Source organism: Girardinichthys multiradiatus, chromosome 12 (genome assembly GCF_021462225.1).
Source record: "Girardinichthys multiradiatus isolate DD_20200921_A chromosome 12, DD_fGirMul_XY1, whole genome shotgun sequence".
Taxonomy (NCBI): Eukaryota; Metazoa; Chordata; class Actinopteri; order Cyprinodontiformes; family Goodeidae; genus Girardinichthys; species Girardinichthys multiradiatus.
Genome location: NC_061805.1, coordinates 41,495,559 through 41,514,360, shown reverse-complemented (window position 1 = coordinate 41,514,360; position 18,802 = coordinate 41,495,559). Strand labels below are relative to the sequence as shown.

The 18,802-nt window shown below is 42.3% G+C and overlaps 1 protein-coding gene across 1 annotated transcript; it reads left to right on the top strand.

Moving 5' to 3' along the window:
• Positions 1–546: 546 nt before the first annotated feature.
• On the top strand, positions 547–18,801 carry snrnp200 (small nuclear ribonucleoprotein 200 (U5)). The gene is made up of 44 exons (XM_047380809.1): positions 547–804; positions 948–1,111; positions 1,797–1,968; positions 2,047–2,239; positions 2,369–2,424; positions 2,545–2,643; positions 2,742–2,894; positions 2,992–3,091; positions 3,183–3,319; positions 3,408–3,485; positions 6,340–6,513; positions 6,651–6,788; positions 6,879–7,034; positions 7,126–7,296; positions 7,375–7,568; positions 7,657–7,780; positions 9,122–9,271; positions 9,361–9,603; positions 9,676–9,864; positions 9,954–10,151; positions 10,250–10,402; positions 10,507–10,587; positions 11,464–11,547; positions 11,707–11,813; positions 11,894–12,012; positions 12,114–12,268; positions 12,350–12,539; positions 12,617–12,790; positions 12,884–13,044; positions 14,124–14,351; positions 14,433–14,624; positions 14,714–14,892; positions 14,986–15,137; positions 15,238–15,346; positions 15,430–15,538; positions 15,768–15,957; positions 16,046–16,210; positions 16,297–16,418; positions 16,511–16,654; positions 16,744–16,920; positions 17,018–17,178; positions 17,890–17,971; positions 18,059–18,151; positions 18,239–18,801. The coding sequence occupies exons 1-44, from the start codon at positions 760–762 to the stop codon at positions 18,386–18,388; spliced, it is 6,411 nt and encodes a 2,136-aa protein (XP_047236765.1). The 5' UTR covers positions 547–759; the 3' UTR covers positions 18,389–18,801.
• The last annotated feature ends 1 nt before the right edge of the window (position 18,802 follows it).

Here is an 18,802-nt window from a genome sequence, read left to right as displayed (position 1 = left end):
CCCACATCAAAGTTAGCAGTGTTACATTGGAAAGATTGGAACAAAACTATATTACAAACAACTCCTGAAGAGATTTATTTCACCGTATTGTTCCAGAATGGCCCAGTGTTTCCTACAAGGAACATTCAGGTTTCTACAATTCATTTTAGAATGCCTTTATATTTAAATTGTATTTTATTGCAAGCAGTTGAAGCTATTGAATATTTCATGCATGTTTATTATAAACATTATGATTTATTTTCACTTTTGCACTATTACAGAATACATTTGCCCACAGGCAACAATATTTTGATTATACTTATGTACTCTTTTATTCTAACTGGCATCATTATGCATACCAAAGAGGTTTAATAATACAATGGCTAAAAAAATGCGTAATTGTAACAAAAAAATATCAACGTTCAATCACAGTTGTTTTTTTATGTGTAATAGAGCAGAAAAGTTGATCAATTTACTTGAATATAGAGACTGCAATGACCTGAATAGCCACCAGGGGCGGTGTATATTTGTCTTTGTGTTTGTTCTAAGCCAGTTGACACAGGAAGAGGAAGCTAGCTGAAGCCTGTTGTGTGCTCGTGTTAGCAGCGGTTTCGTTACGTAGGAGAAACGCAATATTTCTGATATTAATGAGAAAGATTTTTATACGAAATCCAAACATTAAGCCGATGCACACGGCGTGTCAGTGAAAAGGCAGAGACAAGTCAGCTCTGTGAACATTTGTTGCTGAAGAGCGCTGGAAGCTGAGAGAAAAGCGGCACCATGGCGGATGTTACTGCTCGTAACCTGCAGTATGAGTACAAAGCGGTGAGTATGTCTGACAATAAACACATTAATAATGGTATACTCGATGTTTTTGTGGACTGCCTTTTTCATTATCGAACTATAGGTAATGGAGCACATTTATCTAGATCCAACATATCTCATATATGTTTTTATTGAATGTGCAGAACTCTAACTTGGTGTTGCAAGCTGATCGCTCTCTGATCGACCGCACACGGCGAGATGAGCCCACCGGGGAGGTGCTGTCCTTGGTGGGGAAGCTGGAAGGGACCAAGATGGGGGACAAGGCTCAGAGGACCAAACCCCAGAAGCTGGAGGAGAGACGAGACAAGTCAGTGAAGTCGTCATACTTCCATTATGTGTTTTATGGGCTAATTGTTTATGACTTTTGACCAGTGGTATGGTTCAGCGGTCCATGGGCGATTCTAGACAGGGACCAACAGGGGCCAGTGCCTCTAGAACTGGTCCTGGCCCCGTGCTGAAGAGGTAATACTAAATAAGTTTCTTATACACTGGCACAGAAACCGTAACTGATTGGTCCCTTGGACCAATTTTATTTTTTACCTTTACATTTAAACTTGAAATAAATGCATTAAAAATGAAGTTGTTGCACTTTTAGGACTGATTTCATCTGCTCAGGGGTCTTCAACCTGCAGCTCCAGAGTCGCAAGTGTCTCCGTGGCATATTTAATATGCTAAACAATGCCCTGTTTATTTTGTTTCATTCTTTTGTTCTGTGCCCCATGAAAAAAAAAACGATGCCCCCCCCCCCATGGCCCCCTTGGTAAATTTGATCTAGAACCGCAATATACTCATGCCTTCCCTGGGCAACCTTAAACAAGATTTAAGCTGTGTTGCTTACCAATGCTATGCTGATGACAGATTAACAGAAGTGTGATGGTCTAACAAATCTCACTACTCAGCAGAAATTATGCTGAGATGGCTATTTGGTAAGTGAAAATTAAACCGAGTTGCTAATTTATTCTTACTCACTTTCTCTTCTACTGTTAAAATAGGAGGAGAAAAAGAGATGAGGACAGACACGACATCAACAAAATGAAAGGCTTTACCCTCCTGTCTGAGGGTATTGATGAAATGGTGGGCATTGTGTACAAGCCCAAAACCAAAGAAACCAGAGAGACCTATGAGGTGTTGCTGAGCTTCATCCATGCAGCCTTGGGAGATCAGGTCAGTGACGTTAAGAACAACTGAACTGTATACCTAGCTTTCTTAATGAATCAACTACTGACTTGCTTTCATCTGCAGCCTCGTGATATTCTGTGTGGAGCAGCTGATGAAGTGTTGGCGGTGCTGAAGAATGACAAAATGAGGGACAAAGAACGACGACGTGAAGTCGAGCAGCTTCTTGGCCCATCTGATGACACGCGGTATCATGTGCTGGTCAACCTGGGAAAGAAGATCACAGACTATGGAGGAGACAAGGACTTACAGAACATGGGTAGGCAGTTATTAACAGTTTATTGTAACACTTCCTATTAGTTATAGAAAAGTCTGGAATATGGATTAAGAAACTTTAAGTCTGGCGAGTCTAGAATTTTGATGTGAAACTTTTATAATTTATTCACAGATGACAACATTGATGAAACATATGGTGTCAACGTACAGTTTGAATCTGATGAGGAGGTGAGTTTTCTTTGTTGTGCATTTACTGATGTTTGAGCCACATACTGCGCCTTGTGGAAACAAGTGTTTAACTTAAACTGGAGCTTAGAAGCTTATGAGCTCATTACTTCTTCTCCAAAGGAAGGGGATGAAGACCAGTTTGGCGAAGTACGAGATGAACACTCAGATGAAGACAGCGAAGGAGAAGAGGCAGTTGTGTCCACCAGGCTGACGGCAAACGTGAGTTTGAGATGCCCATAAATATCCAAGCAGTTTTTCTGCAGTATTTTAGAGCTGTTTTTAATTCAAAGTCTAACCAGAAATCCTTGCCTCTGTAGCTCGGTGAGGCAGGTGATGTGATGTCAGAGAAGAAGAAACAGTTGCATCCTCGGGACATTGATGCCTTCTGGCTCCAGCGTCAGCTCAGTCGGTTCTACGATGATGCCATTGTCTCTCAAAAGAAGGCTGACGAAGTCTTAGAAATCCTAAAGGTTTGCCACCTCATCCGTGTTTATGCTTTTTATTGCGCACAAATACATTTTCGTTTCCGGATCTTTTCACATCTTGTGTTTCCTTGTTGAACTGCAGACTGCAAGCGATGACAGAGAATGTGAGAACCAGCTGGTACTGCTGTTGGGCTTCAACACCTTTGATTTCATCAAAGTCCTCCGTCAGCACCGTCGCATGAGTAAGGCAGTCTAGTTCAAACCACGTCCTCTCTAGATTGTTCAGTTTCTTATTTGAAGCGGCTCATTTGACGTCTTCCATCTGTCAAACAGTTCAGTATTGTACCATGCTGGCCAGCGCTCAGAGTGAGGCAGAAAAAGAGCGGATCATTGGAAAGATGGAGTCGGATCAGGAGCTGTCAAAGATTCTCTACCAGCTGCAGGAGACTGAGAAAGAGGACATTATTAGAGTAAAACATCATAAAATTAATAACATTGTTAATGCTTATTTTGTTGGTTTTCGCACATTTTCTTTTTTCTTTTTTTTTTGTCCTTCAGGAAGAACGATCTCGCAGGGAGAGAGTGAGGAAGTCTCGGGTGGATGACTTGGAAGCAATGGACATTGACCACGGAGAGGTAAATAATGTGACTGTGTGTTGGTTCTGATTTTTCCTGTTGGAAAGACCCAGTTGTGTCCAAATTTCTACTATCCGATGGTTTGAGGTGAAGTTGAAAAGTTTGCAGGTAGTTCTCCTTCATCTATATTCCATCCACTTTGTGTAATGCACCAGTCCCTCTGGGAACATCCTTTCCATTGTGTGTAGGTTTTTAACTGTTAATAAATGAGATGACTGTTGGTGGCTTTTCAAAGCAGCCAGTAAAACCCTTCGAAGATATTTATCAGTGTATTTTATATAGTCTGGGATGTATCCAGGAAGCTAGGGGCTTTTGACATACCGTATTTTCCGCACTATAAGGCGCACCGGATTATAAGGCGCACCTTCAATGAATGGCCTATTTTAGAACTTTTTTCATATATAGGGCGCACCGGATTATAAGGCGCATAGAATAGAAGCTACTGCAGTCAAACGTTTGACTGGGGTTGCGTTATGCATCCACTAGATGGAGCTGTGCTAAAGAGAATGTCAACAGATAAGTCAGTCTGTCAAACTTTATTAATACACTACAAACCAGCGTTCTGATAACTCCATTCACTCTCATGGTAAGGTCTCCTCTACATAGAATTCTATTGAATAGAGCCAACCGCACGTTAGGAATGCATTGGAGTCTATGAAGTTGAAATCAAACGTTAGTTAAAACGTGAAAGGGAACTTTTCCCTGATTCAGTAAACACGTAAAAGAAACAGTTTGATGCACTAAATCAAACGTTAGTACTGTTAACCTTTCCTGTTTCTGTCCCCTGACCGTAGTCTGATGACACAGGGGAGACGCTTTCTCCAGGGCCGAAGTTACTAGTTTCCTCGGGGTTAACTTCCTCACTCATACGTTGCTGAGTTGAGCATGAAGAAACAGCATCAAAACACTGAGTTGTTGACCAGATTTGGGGTTCTTTTTAATGACTTTGCAGCACGTAAAAACACAGGGCTTACAGACTCATACACCGCTGCTCCGGTCGCCGTCTCTACCCACCCCACACACACAATAATACCGACGTCACTCCTTCACTCTTGATTCTCAGCTACGGCAGCACACAGCGCCACCTCTGTCCGGAGGAGTAATGTCAACATCTTCCATACACACACACGAAACATACACCCCACACACTGAGCTTCTAATCACATATAGTTCAGGCAATTCCTGCAACAGTACATTCAAACGTTATACACACACAAGTGGTGTTGGACTAGGAGTAAGCACAGTACAGGTGTTTACCGCTATTACTTCGGCGACACCCCTGACTACGGTAGCCGTAATGCTGCAAGTGGTGCGGCTTTGTAGTTTACCGGTCGTACTGAAACATTTTGACAGAGCGCCGTGTACAACCAGTATTGATCAACCAATTAACCAATTGATCCATATATAAGGCGCTCTGGATTACAAGGCGCACTGTCATTTTTTGAAAAAATGAAAGGTTTTTAAGTGCGCCTTATAGTGCGGAAAATACGGTACTTTAGATTTGTGACTTAAAAGGTTAGATGGAAGCCAGGGTGTAATATGTGCTCATCAGAATCCAGGCCACATTCTCTCCAGCCACCCACGCAAGTGACGGTTAGTTTGGCTTTCTGTTCGGCCGTATTACAGAACTGAATTAGGTTTTTCTAACTCTCCCCTGGTCCAAGAATCAGCAGAGGATGACTGAGACGCCACATCACCATGTTTGATGGTTTGTGCTTGGCTCTCTTGTGTGAAAGCCTCACCCCATGACTCCTTCAAAAATACTTCCCAACTATGATGCCAATTGCTCAGTCTTTCACTCCAAAAGACATCTGACTTGTCAGTGTGTGTCTCACTTGAAACGGTCTGAAGTTGGTTTAGTCAGTAGGGTCAGTCAGAGAGGGACAAGCACAAGTAAGAAAGGAGACTTCCTGTTCTGGTGGAACTGCTGGAGTTGTTGGTTGTATTTGAAATGCCATCATTTCTTTTGGTAGTTTCCAGTTCATGACAGGCCTGGTGGGTCCTGGACTGTTGTGATCCATTTCACGAATTTTCTTTCATTTGAAGGTGACAGCTTGTTTCACATGGTTGAAAGTCCGACAGAACCGAGTGTTCCAGCTTTTAGAAAACCCTGAGTTAACTGTTAAAATGTTTGGATTGTGCTTAAACGCTGGGCGGGAGACCAACCAGTGAAATTAAGTTCTACAAATACTGCCAAGAGGAGAACAAATATCCAACCAGAGTTATGCCTGTAGCTTGTTTATGGCCACAAAAAAATGTAGTAGATTTATTGTTCTAACGAAGCTCTAATTGATGATGTTTGCAAACATCTAAAACTGAAGTGTTTTAAACTCTTTTCTATGAGAGATTTAAAAAAATAAGCATTAATCAGTGTGATTATGTTTTATTTTTGATGATCTGAAGTCATAGATTAATTGCCAAAAAGACTGTGATGACTTTTCAAACGCTGAACGTTATATTAACTCGGCATTTCAATATGATTGTGTGCAGTATCGCAATGGCAAAGGATTGCTTAGATGCAGTGTTTGGTTGGCTATATTTGATGTTTCATGCATTAAAGCTCTGTTTTACCACAGTGTGTTTGGCTACTTAGATTAACTTTTGCTCTTCCTTTAGGCCTCCTGCTGTAGAGACCCAGGTGACCAAAATTAGTTAAGCTCAGGGAGAGTGACAAGCACATAGTTATGATGGAAAAGAAAGAACATATGTAGGGAAGAATGTGGATTAATAAACATTGTCATTACAATATTAAACAATAATAATGCAATGTTGAAGATTGAGTGTATGTAAACATCTAATCAGCACTGTAGACATCGAACCTGACCTCTTACTATTTTCTTTTGTCCTCCGACAGTCAGTGATGCCTCGGCAGCTTCTGGACCTTGAAGACTTGGCCTTTAGTCAGGGCAGCCACTTCATGGCCAACAAACGATGTCAGCTGCCAGACGGCTCATTTCGTAAGCAGCGTAAAGGTTATGAAGAAGTCCACGTGCCTGGTCTTAAGCCGAAACCCTTTGCAGATGATGAGGTTTGTTGCTTGTTTCATCCACTGTGGGAGAACCTGGCATTTCCAAACTTCAGAGCTTCAATGATTCATTTTGTTTAGTATCAAGCTGCTTATGTTTGAGTTTATGTCTTACATTTAGCATATTATTGTGCCATCAGGTACTTGTCTCCATTGACAAGTTGCCCAAGTACGCCCAGGCTGGATTTGAAGGCTTCAAAACTCTAAATCGTATTCAGAGCAAGTTGTTCAAGACCGCCATGGAGACGGATGAGAACCTGCTTGTGTGTGCGCCTACGGTGAGCAAACCTCGTTGAATTTTAAACACCTAGAACCGTCGACTTCCTGTGTGTCATCTCCTCTAATGTGGGCTATCGTCCTGCACACAGGGAGCTGGTAAGACCAATGTCGCCTTGATGGCAATGTTGAGAGAAATTGGAAAGCACATAAACATGGATGGAACCATCAACGTGGATGACTTTAAAATCATCTACATCGCGCCCATGCGCTCACTCGTACAGGAGATGGTGGGAAGTTTTGGCAAGGTGAGCATTTTGTCTCTCTATGCAAGTATTGCTTCCATACTTTTGGTACGGTTCAGTGCGAAGGTTATATCATGGTTTCTTTTTTCCTCAGCGACTGGCAAGTTACGGCATCATCGTGTCTGAGTTGACGGGAGACCACCAGCTTTGCAAGGAGGAGATCAATGCCACTCAAATCATCGTCTGCACTCCTGAGAAATGGGACATCATCACTCGAAAAGGTGGAGAGCGCACATACACCCAGCTAGTGCGCCTCATTATCATCGTAAGTTGTGTCACAAAGCAAGTTTCTAAACAAATATAAAATGAAAGCTTTGAGGGTAACCAGGGGAATGTTGTACAGGATGAAATCCACTTGCTGCACGATGACCGTGGACCCGTTCTGGAGTCTCTGGTTGCCAGGACCATCCGTAATGTGGAGCTGACCCAGGAGGACGTGCGTCTGATCGGTCTCAGTGCCACGCTCCCCAACTATGAAGACGTAGCTACCTGCCTGCGCGTTGATCCTGCAAAAGGACTATTTTACTTTGACAACAGGTGATGTTTGGGTTGTAATCCCTTCACCTATTGTTTCCTGTTTGCATGACCAGGTCAGTTTTCTGAATTGTTTAATTTTTCTTTCTAGTTTCCGCCCTGTGCCCCTGGAGCAGACGTATGTCGGTATCACAGAAAAGAAGGCCATCAAGCGTTTCCAAATCATGAATGAGATTGTCTACGAGAAGATCATGGAGCATGCTGGAAAGAACCAGGTGAGTCCTACTTTAACATTTTTTAGATGCATTAACACTGTAGGAACCTCTTGCAGGAACCAGGGTAGATTTCTGGGGCCTTTTTTCATTTACGCATCAGGAACCAGAGCCAGACCAAAATACCAGGGATTTAATTTGCTTCAAAACACAGTCAAGTGAGGAAAGTAGCTTTTTTTTATTTTATTTTACCCTGAACAGACGCTGGATTTTTATAGTTGGAGGGAGCTAATATTTCTTCCTGCTTGGTTATTAACAGCATTTTATTTCAGTTCATTTTTACTTTCAACTATAAGTTGTAAAAAAAGAAAAAAAACATTTAAATCCAGAAACTCATATTAAACATCTGTTTGTTTTCCAGTATTTCCATTCAAATGTTTTCATAAAATCAGTGAACAGACTTCCCCTTCTAGCCATCTGTGTGTAAACGATGTAGTAAAAGTTATTTTTAAGGATTTAATGCAGGAACGTTAGATTGTTTTTCTACATTATTATTCTTTGATGCAAATTAAAATATTCACAACCTTCTTGGAGTGTGCATCTTCTTTGTTAAGCCACATGGCACAGCCTTTAATTGTTAAACATTTCCATTGATTTGGATGTAATTTTAGCTCTGTTTCAGAGCGTAACCGCAGTGAAAGAACAGTTGGTGGTGATCCCAACCTGAGATCGTTACTACTCTATTTTTAGTTGCCCGGGACATCACAATCCTAAGAGCTTAAAATGAAGGCAATTTGACTTCTTCTCTTATTTCTAAAAATGTTTATTTAAGTATTTTAGTCACATGCCTCAACATGTAAATGGTTGTAGAACCACCTGTGAAGATGAGTCCAGGCTCCACATTAGAGAGATCTATCCCATAATCAGAACTGGAGAAGCCTTTTCAATAAGAGGTCTTCAAGAGCAAAAGAAGAAGTTCAATTGCCTTTTTTTTAAGCATTTAATATTCTTCTCTGCTATGAGTGTAAGTAAACACTGTTATATGTGTGAATGAAATCCTTTTAAAGTTTTTACACTTACACTTTTCCATAAGGTTTGGTGCTACTCTGTAAGTTAGAAAGTGTAACTGTTCTGACAGAGCTACACATTTCCAGGTTTTGAGTGACTATACTTGGCTTTTAAACCGTAACCGCTATGAAACAATCAGAGATCATTGCTGCATTGTTACTATTTCATTGTATTTAATGTATTTAAACATTCCAGTTTGTATAGTCAAAATGAAGATGCGATTTGACTTTATGCTTCAGTGACTGGGAGTCTTTTTGTTATTCGCTCTACAGCGCTTGCTGATAAACACCCGTGTGTGAGTTGACTCCCTCCTGACATTAATTTGTCCCCCAACAGGTACTGGTATTTGTCCACTCCAGGAAAGAGACAGGAAAGACTGCCAGAGCCATACGGGACATGTGCTTGGAGAAGGACACTCTCGGTCTGTTCCTCAGGGAGGGTTCTGCATCTACTGAAGTGTTGAGAACTGAGGCAGAACAATGCAAAGTAAGGAAACATCAGGAATCCAAAGGGGTTCGAATGGTTTTCCGTGTTAGGTGCTGAATCAGAATTATAGACTGATTTTACTCTTGTAGAACTTGGAGCTGAAGGATTTGCTTCCTTATGGCTTTGCGATCCATCACGCTGGGATGACGAGAGTCGACCGTACGCTGGTGGAGGATTTGTTCGCAGATCGACACATCCAGGTCCTGGTGTCCACAGCCACTCTGGCTTGGGGTGTGAACTTGCCAGCTCATACTGTCATCATCAAAGGAACCCAAGTTTATAGCCCAGAGAAAGGCAGGTGGACCGAGCTGGGAGCGTTGGACATTTTACAGGTCTGTCAGGACTTAAAGTCAGCTGTTGTTGCGAGTAACTGGACAGCATAAATTACATTTATTTGATTTCAGATGTTGGGTCGAGCTGGCCGTCCACAGTATGACACCAAGGGAGAGGGAATCCTGATCACGTCCCACGGTGAGCTGCAGTATTACCTGTCCCTGCTGAACCAGCAGCTGCCTATAGAGAGTCAGATGGTGGCCAAGCTCCCTGACATGCTCAATGCAGAGATAGTTCTGGGAAATGTTCAGAATGTAAAGGTGAGTAACTGGACCTGCAGGCAAATAGAAGAAACTAAATCCAATTTCAAATCATAATTTCAAATAATTTGTGATGTTTATTGTTGCAGGATGCTGTGAACTGGCTCGGCTATACCTACTTGTATGTGCGCATGCTCCGCAACCCGACGCTGTATGGAGTATCTCACGATGACCGAGGTTCAGACCCGCTGCTGGAGAGGCGCAGGACGGACCTGATTCACACAGCAGCCAACGTCCTGGACAAGAACAGCCTCATTAAATATGACAAGAGGACGGGTAGCTTCCAGGTCTGCAAATTAGCTCTCATTAATACTTCGTGCTCCTCCTTATAGTAAATTTGCAATGAGTTTGAACTGATTAGTTTTTCCTTCATCATAACATAAAGGTTACAGACCTCGGGCGGATTGCCAGCCACTTTTACATCACACATGACTCTATTCAGACCTACAACCAGCTGCTGAAGCCCACTCTCAGCGAGATCGAGCTGTTCAGAGTCTTCTCGCTGTCTTCAGAGTTCAGGAACATCACCGTCAGAGAGGTATGCTGGACAAAGATAGAAAATTGGGGCTATATTCTATCCCTAAACAATCTGCTGTAGGCTTTTCTTTGTACAAATCAATGAAAAAATGTTTTTCTTTTTAGGAGGAAAAACTTGAGCTCCAGAAACTCCTGGAAAGAGTTCCCATTCCTGTGAAGGAGAGCATTGAGGAGCCTAGTGCTAAGGTAACACAACCGAGTTTTATTAAACATCATTTTGATGTGTTCTTTAGTCGAGATCCACCAAGAAGTCAGCTTGCAACTGGAATTAGACAGTTTTTAGTTTGATCAGCCCAGATTAGTGACCTAATGGTTGAAAACTCAAAAATTAGTTTTGCTAATTTGTTGATCGAGGAAGTTTTTGTTTTTTTTTAAGAGTCCTTTTAAAAATAAACAGTATTCTCTTCGAACTGTGGAGACATGTCAGTGATCCGTTTAGGCTGTGAGACCGGAAGTTTCCACAGATAACAAGAAGGCTGAACGTATTACAGCAAGGTTTGCTCTGTTTTATACTTTTGAGCTTTAACATGGAACAATTTAGATTTGGAAATGTTGGCAGCCTTTGGGATACCTCAGAGTTTAAATAAAGATCTACATTCTTTTGAATATGCTGACAAAAAAATCTGTTTAGTAATTGTAGGTATGCTAAATGTACCAATAACCAGCATAAGATGCCAAAGATGATGTAATTGTTTTTGAAATTATACAAAAACCTTGTTTTATAGCAATTTGCACAGTGTGATGAGGCCTCTGCTTCTATTACATACAATAAATGACACCTCACAACAGAAGGGTTAGAAAAGAAATATTTTGAATGCTGATAAGTATAGTTGTACAGTGAAAGTGGTATTAGCTAAAATCTGCCAAAACGCAGGTCAAAATCTTTACAAAAAACAGAAATCTGTCACAAAATTGTAATTGGTGCATCTCTGTTTATAATAAAAATGACAGAAACTGGATTGTCTACAGGCTGTGTTTACATTGCTTGATTTGTGTCCTCTTTAAAGTCGACAGGGTAATTCATGTTTGAATAATTATGTATCAACTCTGTTCTTGTTCCAGATTAATGTTCTGCTCCAAGCATTCATCTCTCAGCTCAAACTGGAAGGCTTTGCCCTGATGGCAGACATGGTGTATGTTACACAGGTACAGTAAGAACAGCTTATTCTATTGTTTTATGTTTTCATATCTCCTTTAAAACATGTCGCTTTTAAAATGATGAGGCATTTTGGGTTGAAAATGATTTTTTTGTGGCATTTAGTTGTATTTTTCCATTTTCCTAAAACCTTTTTGTCCATTCTTCAGAGTGCTGGTCGATTAATGCGGGCCATATTTGAGATTGTGCTCAATCGAGGCTGGGCCCAGCTAACAGACAAAACCATGAATCTCTGCAAGATGATTGACAAACGGATGTAAGTGTGATTGTCGGTGCTGAATCTGCATATTTGCTCTGTTAAGGGAAATTGCTAGTTTGTATTTCCGTCTTTAACAGGTGGCAGTCGATGTCTCCGCTGCGGCAGTTCAAGAAGCTGCCTGAAGAAGTAGTCAAGAAGATCGAGAAGAAAAACTTCCCCTTTGAGCGTCTCTATGATCTCAATCACAATGAGATTGGTGGGTTTTTTTTTTTTTTTTTTTTACCTCTATGTGACATGTTTACTGGAGCTCATTCCTGACTGTGTAGTTATGAAGCTGACATAAGTTTCTGTGTTCAGGTGAGCTGATCCGTATGCCGAAGATGGGTAAGACCATTCATAAATACGTGCACCAGTTCCCCAAACTTGATCTGGCTGTCCATATTCAGCCCATCACTCGCTCCACACTCAAAGTGGAGCTGACCATCACGCCGGACTTCCAGTGGGATGACAAGGTCAGTGAATGCACAACATAGTACTGCTGTAGTTTCTCACTCTTCCTCAGCTTTGTCTTAGATGTTTATTTTCCTGCTCAGATTCACGGATCATCTGAAGCTTTCTGGATTCTGGTCGAGGATGTAGACGGTGAGGTCATCCTCCACCACGAGTACTTCCTCCTTAAGGCCAAGTACGCCCAGGACGAGCACCTGGTGACATTCTTTGTGCCGGTGTTTGAGCCTCTGCCTCCTCAGTACTTCATCCGGGTTGTCTCAGACCGATGGCTCTGTAAGTAGCTTGATTGTTACTTCTTTCAGGATTCTCCTGCTGTCTTTTAGCTCTTCAACTCTTTGTTTTTTTGTCAGCCTGTGAGACGCAGCTGCCCGTGTCCTTCCGTCACCTTATCCTACCAGAAAAGTACCCCCCACCCACTGAGCTGCTGGATCTACAGCCGCTGCCAGTGACCGCTCTCAGGAACTCTGCCTTCGAGGCTCTTTATCAGAACAAGTTTCCCTTCTTTAATCCCATCCAGACACAAGGTAGTCAAGGACAAACACAACATTGCTATTAAACTGAGCTGAGCCCAGGTTCACTGCTGATCTAACTTTTTATTCACTCTTTTTTTTTTTCAGTCTTCAATGCTGTGTACAACAGCGATGATAATGTGTTTGTGGGAGCTCCAACTGGCAGTGGAAAGACCATCTGTGCGGAGTTCGCCATCTTGAGAATGCTGCTGCACAACTCAGAGGGGCGCTGCGTATACATCACCCCGATGGAAGCACTGGCTGAGCAGGTATGAAGTCACATGTCTGAACCACAACTATTGCCCCTTTTGCACTAGTCCCTACTCAGTGCGCTTCGTTACGGCTCTACTCGCTTTTTAGGCTTTTCCGTTTAGTGGAACGGTTACTATTTTTAGTACCTGCTGGGTTGCAGTTCCAACCGTGCCGAGTCATGCTGAAAACACGAAGTCAGAAGACTGACGATCACTGATTGGGTAGCATAGTTAATAACTAATATGTTCAACTGTTAAACCGTTGTACGATGGGCTTACTGTGTATATAACCACTTTAGCAAGGTAGCATTAGATACATACTTTCCATTTTTAGGCTTGTTAGCTAGAAGACATACAGGCTCATACAAAAAGCTTTATACCCCTTGAACCTTTTCACTTCTTGTAATGTTATAAAACCAAGCTTCAACATTTTCTATTGGGGTTTTATATAAAGGATCAACACAAAGTATGATGATGAAACATGGTTTTTCCAATTTTTACAAATAAACTTAGCCCCACTAATTCAGTTTGTTGAACCACTCTTTTCTGCCATTCTTGCTTCAGGCTTTTGGGGTTATGTCTCTTTGACATGCTTGCCTTTGACTAGGCCACTGTAATATGACAGAATACCTTTATGTAAACCTTTCCATTGTAGCTCCTGTTGTTTGTTTTAAAGGTGAAGGGTGAAGCCCCACCCCACCCTCTAGTTTTAGGCATCCCCACATAATGATACTGTCATTAATAAACAAATAATAATGTTCTTTAACAAAGCTTTTACAGGGCATATTAAAGTACAGGTGCACTCTGCTGTACACCCAGCAGAGTTTACCCAATTAGTATTCACTAATTGGGTAAACTCTGCTGGATTTTATTTGGGACTATCGTAGTAAAAGGGGCTAAATACCAACGCATGCCACACTTCTCAGATTATTATTTGTGAACATTTTTTAAACCATGCACTGTGTTTCTTCCTCCAAAAAATGCAGGTTTGTGGTTGTAATGGGTTAAAACTTTAAAAAGTGCAAGGTGAACAGATTCTGTAAGGTTTGTGATGTTCCATCCAATGTATCGACTATACAAGGATTCTTATCTCCCAGGTGTTTGTTGACTGGCACCAGAAGTTTCAGGATATCCTGAACAAGAAGGTGGTCCTGCTGACAGGAGAAACCAGCACGGATCTGAAGCTGCTGGGAAAAGGTGACATCATTGTCAGCACCCCTGACAAATGGGACATCCTGTCTCGTCGATGGAAACAGCGAAAGAACGTCCAGAATGTCAGCCTTTTTATCGTGGATGAAACACACCTCATTGGAGGAGAAAATGGAGTAAGAACGAAAATCGGTTACGTTTTGCCTAGCTGTTTTTTATTATTATTATTTTAAATTTTAATCTTTGCTATTTATTAGCCTGTGCTGGAGGTCATCTGTTCAAGGATGAGGTACATCTCCTCTCAAATCGAGCGTCCCATCCGCATCGTGGCCCTCAGCTCCTCTTTATCCAACGCCAAAGACGTGGCTCACTGGCTTGGCTGCAGCACCACTGCTACATTCAACTTCCACCCCAACGTCAGGCCTGTGCCTCTGGAGCTGCACATCCAGGTCTGTCAACACATGGCTGCGAATTGCCAGAAACAAATGAATACCCGCCAGATTCCTAATGTGTCGTCGATGCTCTTATGTCGTTGCAGGGTTTCAATGTGAGCCATACACAGACCCGTCTGCTGTCCATGGCTAAGCCGGTGTATCACGCCATCATGAAGCATTCTCCCTCCAAACCGGTGGTGGTGTTCGTGCCATCCCGCAGGCAGACCCGCCTCACCGCCATCGACATCCTCACATTCTGCGCTGCAGACGTCGTCCCTCAGAGGTCAGCCTTTGTTTTGAAACATGTTTATTTTGTTGCGGAACTGGGATTTAAGTCTGAAGGAAGATGATCTGAAAGAAACGTTTCTCTCTTTAGGTTTCTGCATTGCACCGAGAAAGACCTGGCTCCATTCCTGGATAAAATAGTCGACCTGACTCTGAAAGAAACTCTAGCCAATGGCGTGGGATACCTACACGAGGGTCTGACTGCAATTGAACGCAGAATAGTTGAGCAGCTTTTTAACTCTGGTATGAAACAACCCTGCTCTACAGATTTTGCACCTAGAGTTAAAAAACAAAAAATACAGCAGCATGACAACAGTTTTCTGGTGGTTTAATCCTGGTACAGGTGCTGTTCAGGTGGTGGTCTCCTCACGTTCGCTCTGCTGGGGCATCAACGTCTCTGCACATCTCGTCATTGTCATGGACACCCAGTACTACAATGGAAAAATTCATGCGTAAGTCTCTTGGGAGATTTGACTCACAGTAGTTTACAAATAATCTCATTTTCTTTACATGTTTTCCATCGTCTCTGTTTTAGATATGTGGACTATCCCATATATGACGTCCTCCAGATGGTTGGCAAGGCAAACAGGCCCATGCTGGATGATGAGGGACGCTGTGTTATCATGTGTCAGGGCTCTAAGAAGGTAAACAAAATCATTTACATGTGCGTTTTATATTAGAATATCACTGATTTAATGAGTTAATATGTTTCAGTGACGTATTTCCACTGTTTATTTCAGTTAATTTCGCTGATCGTGGATTACGACTAAGCAAAAGCAAAAATTTCATTTCTCAGAAAAAGTGAATATCACATAAACCCATAAAGATAAATGTGACTAAACTTTCACCACTGATTTGCCTTTTTTCTTTTAGGACTTCTTCAAGAAGTTCCTGTATGAGCCCCTGCCTGTGGAGTCACACTTGGATCACTGTCTCCATGACCACTTCAACGCTGAGATCGTCACCAAGACCGTGGAGAACAAGCAAGACGCCGTTGACTACCTGACATGGACGTTCCTCTACAGACGCATGACGCAGAACCCAAACTATTACAACCTGCAAGGTGAGGGGGAAAAAAAACATTGAACAGGTTTAGTGAAAAGCTCGAAGAAGGTCTGAGTGTTCTGGGTGCTGTCCTCTTATCATGGCAGGCATGTCCCATCGTCACCTGTCCGATCACCTGTCTGAGCTGGTGGAAAACACCTTACATGACCTGGAGCAGTCCAAATGCATCAGCATCGAGGATGAAATGGACGTCGCTCCGCTCAATCTGGGAATGATTGCCGCCTACTACTACATCAACTACACCACAATTGGTTTGTAGCTGCAATGACATTCAGGCTAAGATCTGAAGAATTTTTATATCGGATGCTAAACATCGTTTTGCTGTTGTGTTGGACAGAGTTGTTCAGTATGTCCCTGAATGCCAAGACGAAGATTCGTGGATTGATCGAGATCATTTCCAACGCGGCAGAATACAAGAACATTCCCATCAGGCACCACGAGGATGCACTTCTCCGACAGGTAAACTTACCCTACTGAAAAGGGTCAAAGTTAGGTGACCATTTTTGTATGGAACGTGATCATTTTTTGCTCATTTTAATTTTTTATTTTAGTTGGCGCAGAAAGTGCCCCACAAGCTGAACAACCCGAAGTTCAATGATCCTCACGTGAAGACCAACCTGCTGCTGCAAGCCCACCTCTCCAGGATGCAGCTGAGCGCAGAGCTCCAGTCGGACACCGAAGAGATCCTGAGCAAGGTTCAAATTCACCTTCTGCTAGATGTTTCCACTCAGTGAGTTTGTGTTTTAGATCCCGGCGTGTTTATGTGAATGTTTTCTTTCTGCAGGCGATCCGTCTGATTCAGGCCTGCGTCGATGTGCTGTCCAGTAACGGCTGGCTGAGTCCTGCCCTGGCTGCTATGGAGCTAGCGCAGATGGTCACCCAGGCCATGTGGTCCAAGGACTCGTATCTGAAGCAGCTGCCCCACTTCACCTCAGACCACATCAAACGCTGCACTGACAAAGTGAGTGGTGCTGATATGTGCCACTTGCCTCAGTACTGATATTATAATGCATGCAGATTAAAATTAATAATGCCATCTCTGCTTGTTGTACCTTCAGGGTGTGGAGAGCATCTTTGACATCATGGAAATGGAGGATGAGGACAGAACGTCCTTGCTGCAGCTCTCAGACGGACAGATGGCCGACGTGGCTCGCTTCTGTAACCGCTACCCCAACATTGAGCTTTCTTATGACGTAGCAGAGAGGGACAACCTCAAAAGGTTTGCTGTTAAAGTGCCTTGCAAACATATTCCTTTAGCCAGGTCACAACCACAAACTTTGTAAAAGTTATTGGGATGTTATGTGATGGAGACAAGGTACAGCATGATCATAAAGTGGAAGGACAATTTGAATACCTTTTCAAAAATGTGGTGCAATTGTTGTCGCGACAGTTTGTTTTTTACCTTCACATTTAAAGATGGAAATCTTTGTATATTTCTTTGCTAATTTGCTCAACCTCAGTCAGATTAGATGGAGCACATCTGTGAGCATCAGTGTTGCCACAGATACTCAGAGCTACAATGGAATGGTTTCATTCAAAGCAAGTCCAGACCTGTCTGAATAGTGTTGTTCTACTTGCTAGGAGAACCCCAGGCTGAAATCATTTGCAGCCTCTAGCATATTTCATTCTAGTATTACTTTGTATTTAGCACCATCCATCAACTCATGACGGGTTTCAGTTCTGTTTTGGTATTATGTGACCAACATTAATCTGTCTATCTGACAAATGCATGCCACATTTTTCAGATTTTTATTTTCAAAATATGTAGGGAACTGTGTATTATTTTCCTTCTACTTTAAAATCCTGCATTTTTTTGTGTTAGTCATATAAAATTCTACAGTGCAATAAAGTGTGTGGCAGTAATGTCTTTAAAAATGTAAGTGAACATCAGGTTAGACCTTTGGATGACACAGTGGATGTATTTTAACAGCGGCAGTCCAGTTCTGGTCCAGGTTCAGCTTGAGCGAGAGGAAGAGGTGACCGGTCCTGTTGTCGCACCACTCTTCCCTCAGGTTATTGTCCTTTTACTCTGCATCTTTAGGAGGCATTCCTTCCATTAGCATGCAAAACGTGACTGTGTGAAATTCTTATTGCTGCAGAAACGTGAGGAGGGCTGGTGGGTGGTCATCGGAGACCCCAAGTCGAACAGCCTCATCTCTATCAAGAGGCTGACTCTTCAGCAGAAAGCCAAGGTGAAGCGAGTCAAAAGACAAACACTCTGACCAAACAGCTCCTTGAAACCAACACCTGACACCATTTTTGTTGTCTCTCCTCTGTAGGTGAAGCTGGACTTTGTTGCGCCGGCTATGGGCATCCACAACTACACCCTGTACTTTATGAGTGACGCTTACATGGGTTGTGATCAGGAATACAAATTCAGCGTGGATGTGAAAGAGGCCGACAGCGAGGGGGAAAGTGACTCAGACTAAGCAATAAATTGCATTCATTCTTTTAAATTTGATAGAGGGAATGAAGGGGTTTATTTTTGTTCCTTTAATATTCATCCTGACTTGTGTACCTTTGCTTAGACTGTCAGCATGTCTCAACAATATTTGCTTATTAAACTTCTGTCTCATTTTATCCAGTAGTTTTGTCGACCTTTAATCTGAGAGATGATAGATGCGTGGCAGTCATGTTCTGTTGGATTTAACCGCGGTGACCCAAGCAACCTTAACTCTTCTCAAGCTGGTTTGCTGTAGAAGGTTCGGATGCTACAGTCTCGGTGCAGATTGTGTGTTTAAATACAAATGAGCACTCTTCAGTTATGTTGTGAATTTACATGTTTAGAATGAAGTACTGTTAGTACTGAAATGCTTTTTTAAATAAAATTAATCCACATGTGG

Coding starts and splice junctions, on each gene's coding strand:
- snrnp200 (XM_047380809.1), top strand. CDS start 760: ATGGCGGATGTTACTGCTCGTAACCTGCAGTATGAGTACAAAGCG. Junction 2,425..2,544: donor AGTTTGAATCTGATGAGGAG/GTGAGTTTTCTT, acceptor TCTTCTCCAAAG/GAAGGGGATGAAGACCAGTT. Junction 10,152..10,249: donor AGAGGACGGGTAGCTTCCAG/GTCTGCAAATTA, acceptor CATAACATAAAG/GTTACAGACCTCGGGCGGAT.